The sequence below is a fragment of the Vigna unguiculata genome, chromosome 7 (assembly GCF_004118075.2).
Source record: "Vigna unguiculata cultivar IT97K-499-35 chromosome 7, ASM411807v1, whole genome shotgun sequence".
Classification (NCBI taxonomy): domain Eukaryota; kingdom Viridiplantae; phylum Streptophyta; class Magnoliopsida; order Fabales; family Fabaceae; genus Vigna; species Vigna unguiculata.
Window position 1 is genome coordinate 36,818,210 of NC_040285.1, and position 12,283 is coordinate 36,830,492.

General features: G+C 30.9%; 2 protein-coding genes across 2 annotated transcripts; one reads left to right on the forward strand and one right to left on the reverse strand.

The window, feature by feature from the left end:
* The first annotated feature begins 2,290 nt into the window (after positions 1-2,290).
* On the forward strand, positions 2,291-6,268 carry LOC114191428 (cysteine-rich receptor-like protein kinase 29). Its single transcript, XM_028080600.1, has 7 exons — positions 2,291-3,101; positions 4,324-4,434; positions 4,619-4,683; positions 4,775-4,985; positions 5,108-5,345; positions 5,468-5,615; positions 5,707-6,268. The coding sequence occupies exons 1-7, from the start codon at positions 2,291-2,293 to the stop codon at positions 6,061-6,063; spliced, it is 1,941 nt and encodes a 646-aa protein (XP_027936401.1). The 3' UTR covers positions 6,064-6,268.
* Positions 6,269-7,649: 1,381 nt separating this feature from the next.
* LOC114190458 lies at positions 7,650-9,926 on the reverse strand. The gene is made up of 5 exons (XM_028079351.1): positions 9,713-9,926; positions 9,521-9,625; positions 8,557-8,627; positions 8,367-8,429; positions 7,650-8,251 (listed from the first exon to the last, which is right to left on the reverse strand). The coding sequence occupies exons 1-5, from the start codon at positions 9,777-9,779 to the stop codon at positions 7,934-7,936; spliced, it is 624 nt and encodes a 207-aa protein (XP_027935152.1). The 5' UTR covers positions 9,780-9,926; the 3' UTR covers positions 7,650-7,933.
* Between the last annotated feature and the right edge of the window lie 2,357 nt (positions 9,927-12,283).

The following is a 12,283-nucleotide window of genomic DNA, read 5'->3' on the forward strand; positions in this document are numbered from 1 at the left end:
GCATAAAATGTGCGGAGTGGGAAGGGCCAGCCCGCATTGTGCGGACCTTATGCGGACCAGGACGACCCGCATTGCCACCCCTAGTTCTTACTAAAATGAAACATTAATATAAAAAATTTAAAATTAATTTCAACTAACAAATATGTTGAACTTTGTTAATCAATTACAATTTATAAAATAAAAAAAAATGTTGATCAACTTTTTCAATTCTTTTAAAATTTATATTTTATATTAAACTTTATTTATTTTAATATTTTATTACATTATATTTCAATATTTTTTTAATTTATATTTCAAATAATTATATACAAAATATGTAAAATTTAATAATTTCTATACAAGTGTTTGTGATTTTTTTAAATAATAATTTTATAAATCAAAATAAACATTTTAAAATAGTTTTAAACAATTTTATAACAACTTAAAACAAAAAAAAATTAAATTTGAAAAAAGCTTTAAATAAAGTTCAATGTAAAATATAAATTTAAATAAACTTAATCTTGGTAAAAATATTTGATAAAATTATCAATTTTGATAAAAATATCAATTTTAACAAATATATTTGTATAACATTTATAAAATATTTAAAATCGGTTTCATTTTTGTGAGGGACAATTTAATTAAAAAAAGGCTTAAATATCTTTTTGGTCCTCATTTTCGTAGCGTTTGTTGCAGATAGTCATCATTTTGACACAATGTTTAAAATGGTCCTCATCTTTAACGAATGTTTAAAATGATCCTCATTTTCGCAATTCGTGTTTTATTTGGTTTTTTTCTGTAACGCCATTTAAATCATTAACGGAACATTGTAAAAGTGGCACAATTTGTATTAGGGTGTGTTACTTGTACTGTAAAGGTGTGGTACAGTTTGTTAACATCACTCTTTCCCTAACCCAGGAACAAACACAATCCAGAAAACCCTAAACCCACTTACCTCATTGATGATGATTAACTTTAACTGGAAAATTGAAATGAAGAGCGCAACTGCAATCCAATGATGAGATGATCTGAGCTCAAGAAAGACGAAGAGGGAGAAATTTCCCTAATTGCAAAACTATGTCACCCTAATACAAATCGTGCCACATGTACAATGTTCCGTTAATGATTTAAACGGCGTTACAGAAAATGACCAAATAAAACACGAATTACGAAAATGAGGACCATTTTAAACATTCGGTAAAAATGATGCCCATTTTAAACATTCTGTCAAAATGAGGATCATCCGCAACAAACACTATGAAAATGAGGACCAAAAAGGTATTTAAGCCTTAAAAAAAGATAATGATATTTTAACCTACTTTTTTTAATCCACTTTTAACCTACCACTCTCATCACCCTTAGATCATCTATTTGATTTTTTTTAGTGATGTGATATGATGATCTAAGAGTGATGCAAGTAGTGGGTTAAAGATGGATAAAAAAAGGTGAATTAAAATATCATTACCCAAAAAGTGAGACTGAATTGAGATAAAATAGAAGATACATGGATCATTGAGACTAAAATAATGACACATATTATCACATCACACTGTCACTGTCATGTTGAAATATCTTAATTTAACATGTGACAAATTTTTATTGAACAAAAAAAATCATTAACTATGACATATAATACCTTTTTAACATTATTAGTACATTATTAATGAAAATGACGTAATTATATCAAATTTCTTAAAATATAAATAAAATCTAGTCACATAAAAGAAAAGAGACATAATTAAGATTTTTCAACAAAAGTGGAAAACAAAGCATAATTTAACCTTACATTTAAATATAAAGTAGGGAATATAGTGTAACTTTTCCAAAATTAAAGTGAAAAATAAAGTTATTATTTGATGGGTATAATATAATACTGTTGACGATATTAAAGTGTTATAAAAGTTCGTTGTTACGACTTATCCCTCTGTTTTCTAAGAGTAGTTTACTGATTTTTTTAGGAGACATAAAAATAATAATTTTATTTCCTATTAAAAAAATATTTCTAAGAATTTTTTTACATTATAATGTATTTATGTAAATTTATGAAAATTAAGTAAAAAAATAATTATATAAATGAAAAAAAAATATTAATTTAGTTCAAAATATTAGAGATCTTGTATTGTAAGCAATCAATTGTTGAAATTTGATGGAAAGTGTTGCATTTGACTAATACAACACAAACTGAATTTGAAAACGTCAATGATGATACGTGAACGAGTTAGCAACCAAAGAAGTTTCATCGACCTAATCACCGATTATTTATCTGAAAAAGGCTCCTCTCGTCCCATTTTTTCTTATTCCATAATCCAACATGGCTCAGCTTTCGCCAAGGCTACTTTCCTTTCTCTATTGTCTTTTGATAACAAATTTTATATCTCAAGTTAGTGCAGCTAACAATACACAAAACTTCCACTACTTCTGTGATCATGATAACGATAGAGGAGACTACACAGCCAACAGCACCTACCACACCAACCTCAACACCCTTTTGTCCACTCTCATTTCCAATACAGAAATCGATTACGGTTTCTACAATTTCACAAAAGGCGAAAACACCGATAAAGTTTACGCCATTGGGCTGTGTAGAGGAGACGTTGAACCAGAGAACTGCCGCACATGCCTGAACGGTTCCAGAGCCAATCTCACTGAACTTTGTCCAAACCGAAAGGAAGCAATTGGTTGGTACGAGGATGAGAAGTGTATGTTGCGCTACTCAGACCGCTATATATTCGGCCTTAATGAAACTGGAAAACCTACGTATTATGCTCATAACGAGGACAGCCCAACGGACTTGCATCAGTTCAATGAAGATGTCAACACCTTGCTGTATAACCTATCCCGCAGAGCTGCATCAGGTGACTCTCGTGTTAAGTATGCTGCAGATAATATATCATCAGGTTCTAACGGTCCCATATATGGTCTAGTTCAGTGCACACCGGACTTGGAAGAGTCAGAGTGCGCTGATTGCTTGTCTCGGTCCATTGAACGTATCCCAATGGATTGTTGTAAAGACAGCAAAGGTGGTAGGGTTGTTAGACCCAGTTGTCATATGAGGTTCGAAACTTCCTATAAGTTCTATGGAGATCCAGCATTTGTACCATCACCTCCACCTCCACCTCCAGGTACTACTTATACTATCTTAATTAATTCAATTTCTCCTACTCAACTAAATTCATCCAGCTTTTACTTGTGTTACAGAATTTAATCGTTTTTTTCTTCCATCTCTACTGTAGTAGTTTGGTAAAATGTTTTCGGCTGGTTTTAACATTTATATCTATATGTGAACAGAGTTGGTAAAAAACGTGAGATCACCCAATATGGTAATCAACAAAGACACCTTTTATGCAATAAGCTCTGCATATTATGTGGATCTTTCTGTGGGTTTTGTTTTCCATATTCATATGAAAAAATAAATAAAATAGAGATCAGTGCTAAATTGTGGGAAAAAATCTTAAGGAAAACAATACTTTAGTCATCCAAATCACAGTTTTTAACAAAGTTCTTTTGGGCAATTACTGTTATTCAATAGGTTCTATCCTTGGAACTGTTTAAGATTCACCGTGTCAATTAAGATGTGTAAGAACCCAAAACAAAAGGACCCACAAAACAGTGCGATAAAACCCCAAAATAATTTCTACACCTACATGTGCTCTTAGATACATAGTAAGAGAGTCAAAATAATCGACCGCCAAATAGACAACTAGTGAGAGAGAAAATATATATATTGATACTAGAGTGTGAGGCGATGCACAAACTCCTCATTTTGTTAGACAAAATGATTTTTTTCATAACTAAATTTTTGATATTTTTTTTTTATAATTTGATAAGTCATTTTTTAAGTGATTTTTTATTTTTTATATATTTTTAAATCAATTAAAAGATGTAAGAAAAAGTTACTAAAATTTGGTTGTCGATCTATTATTGTCCTTTTGTGACCCTATCCATATACCCTTATGGGGTCTTCATTTATTATTATTTTATGTGCTGGTTGGAAGTTGAGACTGTTCATATATCTTTTTCCTTGAAATTATGTTTAATACGATGCAATAAGAAGAAAATTTGAGAGATATGATAAATTGGTCACATGTTTTAAAAATTAGATATCCAAATATCATTCTCCGTGATACAAAGAAACAATAAATGTTACATCTGTATAAGAAACAATAAATGTTTCAAGTTTTCATAATATTTAAAACTTTTTTTTTCTTTAGGAATTAAGATCTATGAAGTAGCAAGTCTTAACATCCGTGTTTTTATGGCCTTAATAATTAGTTATTGGACTTGTTCATGTTTTATGTTCTTAATCTGTGAAATATGTCCCTTTGAGGGTTCTGATATGTGCAGGAAAGACCATAACCATCATCGTCATAGCTATAGCAGTGACAGTTGTTGTAATTGTTTCCGTTTTTGTCTACATTCGATTTAAGCGGAGGAAGTCATGGAAAAAGTTTGAAAGTAAGTGGAAGCACTGGTTTACGGTGACATGTCTTCTATTTAATGGTCCTGCATTATTGCAGCGATTTAAATAGAGTACACCATAACTTAATATTCCTCTTGCATCTCATATGGAAAACTTACTATTTTAAAATCGTTCCTTGTTGAAGCTCAAAAAGAAGAAGTATATGATGATGATGACAAGGTGCTACAAATGACTTTTCTGATTCTAATAAACTAGGACAGGGTGGATTTGGAGCTGTTTACAGGGTAACATAATTGCTAACCATAACTTCTTCAAAATATGGTATACATACACTACTTGCAGAGAACATGCCGTTCCTAACTGGTATATTTTCAGGGTACGCTACCCAACGGACAAGAGATTGCCGTCAAAAGGTTGTCAGCTAATTCTAGACAAGGAGATGCAGAATTCAAGAATGAGGTGCTTTTATTGGCCAAACTTCAGCACCGAAATTTAGTTAGACTACTTGGTTTCTGTATCGAAGGAAGAGAAAAGCTACTTGTTTACGAATTTGTTCCAAATAAAAGCCTTGATTACTTCATATTTGGTAGGTCTAATTTCAATGTCTGGTTAATTGGACCATACCTCTGCTATTTCAGTCATGGCTTGACAATTAGCTCAATTACACAGTCTTTAAGTTTCATGTATGTCTTGTTCGTGTAAATGAAGATGAAACAAAGAGAGCGAAATTAGATTGGGATACACGCTTCAAAATCATTGCGGGTACTGCTCGAGGTATTCTCTACCTCCATCAAGATTCTCGATTGCGCATTATCCATCGTGATCTCAAAGCAGGTAACATTCTCTTAGACGAAGAGATGAACCCTAAGATAGCAGATTTTGGCTTGGCAAGATTATTTGTTGTGGACCAAACTCATGAAGATACACAGAGAGTTGTTGGGACGTAGTAAGTAGTAAAACTAGCTTATTAATGTTTAGGTTTAGCAGTTGAAAACTGCTCTATATTCGAAGCTGATTGCAAAATGGTTTTGTTTAACTAAGCTTTGTTGATGCTACACTCTGATGCAGTGGATATATGGCACCTGAGTATTTGATTGGACAGTTTTCGCAGAAGTCAGATGTTTTTAGCTTTGGTGTATTGATTCTTGAGATTGTAAGTGGCCAGAAAATCAGTAGCATTCAACATGGAGAGGAAACAGGATATCTATGCCATATTGTAAGTCGGAATTTTGTTACGTTTATGTTGTTTGGAGTTGGAAGTATGAAATTTGAGAAGCTTACGTAAGTGAAAATATTGATGCATGCAGGCATGGCGACGTTGGAGCGAAGGAAGAGCAAGAGATATTGTAGATGCTACATTAAACAATGGTTCAGAAAGTGAAATAATGAGATGCATCCATATTGGGTTGCTGTGTGTTCAAGACAATGCAGCAGCCAGACCCACCATGGCTTCCGTTGTAGCCATGCTGACTAGCCATTCTTTCGGTCTACCTCTGCAAGTACCAACGGCACCTGCATTTTATGGGAATGCTAAGTCTGGAATCTTTGCAGACATGCAGTTATGGGAGATTAATTCAGGGACAACAAGATCAAACGAAACCACCAATAGATCAGATCAAGATTCGCTCAATGAGGCTTCAATTACTGAGCCATATCCTCACTAGATTTTCATCACTGCCTTAGTTTGTTTGATTGTTCATACATGTTCGTTGCTTGTTGTATAAGGTGCTGTTTAATGTTTTTTTCTTGTTATGTTTTGAGAGAGAAATGTTATTGAATAAAAAGTTTTAAATATTGATTATAGAGCATTAAACTAAGCACTCCCTCCTCCATCTTAGGAAGAAAAAAACATAAACTCCCTCTACCATCTTTGCATTGAAGTGACCTTCCTGTATAAATGTTTAAATTTAGGTGAGATTGTTATGACGTTACAAATTTACTGACACATAAAGGATAAAATTACATTTTTTCAGTAAATTAACTTAAATTTCCAAGTAACAGAATTATTTAAATTTGCAATTTTGAAATAAATTGTCAAATTGAGAGATGGATGAATATGATAAAATAATCAATACTTCAAATCATTATAAATGAAAGAGAAATGATATATATATATATATATATATATATATATATATATATATATATATATATATATTAGGTTTTAATGTACTTTCTTGTGTCCTTGAAATCATCCTTGTAGTTAAACACCAAGGCATATAAGTTAACAAGAGAGTTAAATTCTTTCCTATCCGGTGTAATTTTTAATTCATCCACTAATTATCTGTCTTAAAATAATAATAAATTATAATGATTAAAAATAATTAGTCAATTTAATAATCATTTTAGATACTAATTTATGAATTAAAAAGTTTTGGTAACAAAAATAATTTAAAAAAAATTATAATTAATCTATAAATAGTAACTAAAATATTTTATATTATAAATTAATATCTATATTGTTCACTAATAATAATTACCAAACTTTTTACTATCAAATAGTCTATCTCTAATTAGAAAATAGATCATTAAACATATTTTTTGTCACGACAATTAATTATTATTTAAAAGTTTTCAGACGATGATCACTCGTATTGTGCCGGTCATTGCTGCTGTGGTGTTGATTTTTATCTACATCTGTCAAAGTACCAGTTTACTGTCATTTTTTGTTTTATTTTATTCGTAAGAGTCACATATTTCTGTATGGAAGAAATAGAAAGGCTACTTGTCCTTGAATTTGTTCGTAGTAAAAGCCTTGATTGCTTCATTTTTTGTAAATTCAATTTAAATGTATGTTTAATTGGACCATACCTCTAACCTCAATTGAGGTAGGATAGGCTTAGTAATATACGCCATGTTTGTGTATGCAGATGAAACCAAGAGATCAGGGTTAGATTGGGAAAAACGTCTAAAAATCATTGCAGGCATTACTCGGGGCATTTTTTACCTCAATGAATATTCTCAATTGCTTGTTGTACATCGTAATCTTACACCAAGTAATATTCTCTTGGACGAAAAAAATGAACAAATAAGTTTGAACCGATATTCTAAATACAAATAAATTTCAACAGAATGGACAAATAAGTTTCCATTAAATCACTGATAAAAATTTATTAATAATACTGACACTACTATTTCCAACGATATTTGTTATTATTAATCACAGCTCGTGTGGTGATATGAGCTTTGTTTCTTCTGTGTTGTCTTCTTTTCTCATTCACTGAGGAAGAAAAATTAACAAGAACGTAACTTAGATAATGCAAGCAAGTACTCATTAATTTAAAAATAGAGAACTCTACAATAATGCCAAGCATTGTCCCTGGCGCTGAGGCCGTAAAAATAGAGAACTGTACATTTTGAAGAATGAAAGCTTTTCCCACTGTATCATCTCATGCGTGTGGGAGGCTATGGTTATATTTCAATTCAGCATAGGTCACACCAACCAGATCGAAATATATCATATTTTAACTGATCAAAATCATCTCAGTAAATTGTTCTAACATGAGGATCTAATCCTCAAAAAACCCTTTTGGCTCACGAGAGCTCAACAATCCTTGGACGTTTTTTGGAATTACCAGTTCCCTTTTGTTTTTCATGAATATTATCCTTACCAGAAATAGATTCTTTAATTACTGACCCATTTCCATTTTCAACATCGATTCCATCTTTGCAAGAATTATCACCGCTTTCATTTTCATCATCCTCACTGTCATCATCAGCACCACTATCCTCCGAATCTATTTCACTACCATCAGCAGCCAGTGAAATCACAGGCTGACAAGTGGAAATTGCAGATTCAGCAGCAGCCACTGCCTCCGGTGTCTTAAGATCAGCGACACCAAGCATCAAATCCTGCAAGAATTGAAAATGAAAGAAAAATAAATAGTTTAATTCATCATTTGCAAGTCAGTAATATATACAGACCTAGATGTAAAAAGAGAGAAAATAGAATGTGACTGACACTGACCATTTCAATAACTTCAGATTCGTTTCCAGTTAGCTCTTCAATATCATAATTCTCTGGATGTTCCTACAGATTATATATTTACACATGTGTGTGTATGTATATATTTAGAGCTATGAAATATATAAAAAAGTAGACAAAATAGTTGAAAAACAGTGAAAAGAATGGATTCGATCAGAAACCCAGATTTAACCTTTGCATCAAGTTCCAGCCGCTTATTTGCTTCTGACATCACTCCCAGGAAGTCTTTAACCTTCCCTAAAACTGCATCAGCAAACAAAATTTCATAACTTCCTCTTCTTAGAGTTGTGCTACATACTGGAAGTAACCAGTGCAATGCTTATAAGCAGAATATTACAGAGCAGTGTAATATAAACCCAATTGAAGAGCGAAATATTATTCAGGTAAAAAACAACATTATACTTTTTCTGTCTGTCACCTATATGTTTAGTTTTCCTTCAAACCAAAAGTTTAGCAATTAAATGATGTAAATTTCTCGAGAGACCAATAATATACAAAATAGTTGTAAGACAATACAAAAACCAACGTGAACACACAGAAAAAACCCAATTGGCACCAACACCCACAGACAAAGAGACTGAAAATGTTTCACATTAGCCTATAAACGTGTGCTATTTATTTCTCTAATCTTGGCCACCTCTTAGCTTTCCTCTCACTAACATGAGCCTTAGAATCCTTGCAATTGCCCTCCCTGTATTGTACCCAACAAAAAGACCACTTAAAAAGCATAAAACCCGTATCATTCGGCTTGAAGGCTCAAATGGAGAGACTCTCCATGGAGATACATGATCATTACCCTTGGGCCAGGTCGGAACAAAAACTGAAATCGGGGTAATTCTAGAAAGATTATACAAAATAATTGACAAATTTAATACTATTAATTAAATCTATTGATTCTGAAGTAGTTGAAAGGGTTTTGTGTACAGTATGAGAGGTATTATATTGGTAGACTCTAGGCATAGAGACGTATCTCAGTCATCAGTTAACTTGCTAAAGTTACGAAAAAGAAACATAAGCAGATTAAAGAAGTAGCATCCATAACAAACTTCGACTTTGGAGTGATTAACCATTGTTTGAGGCATGCCTTAACAAAAACATGTAAAATTTAAAGAGTTGGGATGAATTTGAAACACTACGTTGGCTTGGGGGAAGTGGAGCAGTGAGGGGAGTGCCATGAGAGGGGAGTTTCCGAGTTGGAGCGTCTGCTTCTCTTTTACTGCCACTTAGAAGAAGAGCGGATTCTGCACAAACAAACGGCAAATTCATCGTGAGTGCCCAAGAAAAGGGAAAATAAGGAAGCAAATTCCATTGAAGAAAAAGATAGAGACCTAAGGAAGAAAGGGGCGTGCCCTTATGCTCCAACTGCAAAAGCTCTTTGCTTCTTCTCTCTGCCATATCTTGTTGTCACCTTTCTCAATGTCCCTGACGGTTACGGACAGCGTTCAAGGAAGCAAGCCAATGCAGACGTTGTTTCAGGAACTACACACTTAGGTTACGCGAATTATGATACTTGAAAAAAGAATTGGCATAACAATGTGGATTTCTCCTCTGGGAAGGGAACTTTGTTGTGGGCTTGCATGTCCAATTAGGGTAAAATTAAAAACCAATAAGGAAAATAAGGGGTGCAGGAAGCAATAATCTTAATTTAATTGCGATCTGTTTTGGACTTGGCCTTGAGTAGTTTGTGGGTGGCACAAATACCTTGACGACGTCGTTTTACGTTTCAGCTTACCACTTTATTTCAAATTTTTTGTTTCTAAAATATGAAAAAAAATAATAATAAAACAATTAAATTCAATTTTTAAAACTATTTAATTGATACTAAATAGGAACTAATTTTTATTGCAAATATTAATAGATTCTTTGAGAAAATGCTGTTATTTTAATAGGCAATTAAATTAAACTTAAAGTTACTTTTTTAGAGACTATACTACTGGATTAAGACTTTTTCTAGAGATGAATTAGATTAACATTCCAGATACAAGATTAAGATTAAGAGTTTATCATAAGTGATATTTAATACAAATAATTACTCGTGATGAAATAACTTAGAACTGACATGTTGAGGTATCTTGTTTGAAAAAAATAGAGCGGTAAATTAGGTAACCCAACCACCAGGAGACACGCCAATTTAGTAATGGAAACCATTAAAAATATTTAAAAAAAAAAATTATTTGGTGTTAAAGTTTGGGTTTAATACTGTATATTTTTTTAGTTTTAGTATTTTTTTAAAAAATAAATACATTTATTATTGTAAATAATATATTTTCTAAACTCAATTCATTTAATATCAATATAAAAAAGGTTAAAATACTTCTATGGTCCATTTTTTGTTGAAAAATCTCAAATAGGTCCTAAGATTTTTTTTAGTCTCAATTAGGTCCATATTTTTGAAATGTGTAACAATTAGGCTTATTCTGTTAGTATGGGGTTAACGTGTGTTAAGGATGTGACGTGTCAACTCCACATTTTTTTGAATTTTTTGAATTTTTTTTTGAATTTTTCTATTTTTTTTTAAATTATTCATGACACGTGTCACGTCAATATTGTGTCACGTATCAAGTCAGTAAAAGTGACACATGTCAAATCATTGTTTGAATCTCAATTTGGTCAATATATTTGTTATTTTAATTTAATCATCTCCAAATTGATATCAAATTTAACTTTTATATAAATTTAATAATGATATTTTTATTAAACATTTTAATAATATTAAGTTTATTTTATATTTGTTTTAAAATTTTAAAATATTTATTTTAACTTGTTACAAAATTGTTTTAAATAATTTATATACAAATGTTAGAGTTGATTTAAAAATAACAATTTTATGAATTTAAATATACAAATTTAAAATAATTTTGTAAAAAGCTAAAATAAATATATTTAAAAAAAATTTTAAAAATGGACTGAAATGTAATAAAAATAACAAATATATGGACCAAATTAAGATTCAGACAATGATTTGACACGTGCCACCCTACTGAATTGACACTTGGCACAATATTGACGTGCCACGTGGCATGAATAATTTTCAAAAAAAATTCAAAAAATTCAAAAAAATTCAAAAAAAAATCAAAAACAAAAATAAAAAAAAATGTGGAGCTAACACGTGGCACATTCTTAACATCGTTACCCTCATACTAACGGAATGGACCTAATTGTTACACATTTTCAAAAATATGAACCTAATTGAGACTAAAAAAATTCTTAAGACCTATTTAAGATTTTTCAACAAAAACATGGACCAAAAGAGTATTTTAACCTATAAAAAAATAGATTCAAATCAAGTTTAGCTAAAATTATTAATATAATCCATACTTGTTACTTACGATTTTCGATTTAGAACAGTTACATAAATTAAGAAATTAAACTTCTTTTCACGTGTTTAGCGAGAACTTATAAACTCATCTATGTTGATACTTTTAGCATAAATTAGTTTTAAATTTGTGCCTACCCATATGTAGATATTTATTCTTGTGTTTTTTTAATGGTAGTAAATATATATTATATTAAGAAGAATTTAAAGGTCAATAAAATAAATAATAAATTATTTTTAAATTTATAAATAAGTATAGAATAAAATCCTCACAAAAAATATTTACACACTTAGAAAGTCAATATGTATGTAAAAAAAATGTAAATGATAGATTTTATAAAAATATAAATGAGAAAGCATGCGTATAAAATATAAAGTAAATTCTTTAAAAATACAGAAATGATAGACTATGCATAAATATGTAAAGTAGACTGATTAAAATTACAATTTAGTGCATGAAAAGACTGGTCTAATGTATATTGATAAACTCATCTTATCTGTGTATCAACAAGTTTGTTTAATATGTGTTTATCATACTATTCTAGTTAGTATATGAACATGTTTACCTAATGTTTATTTTTAG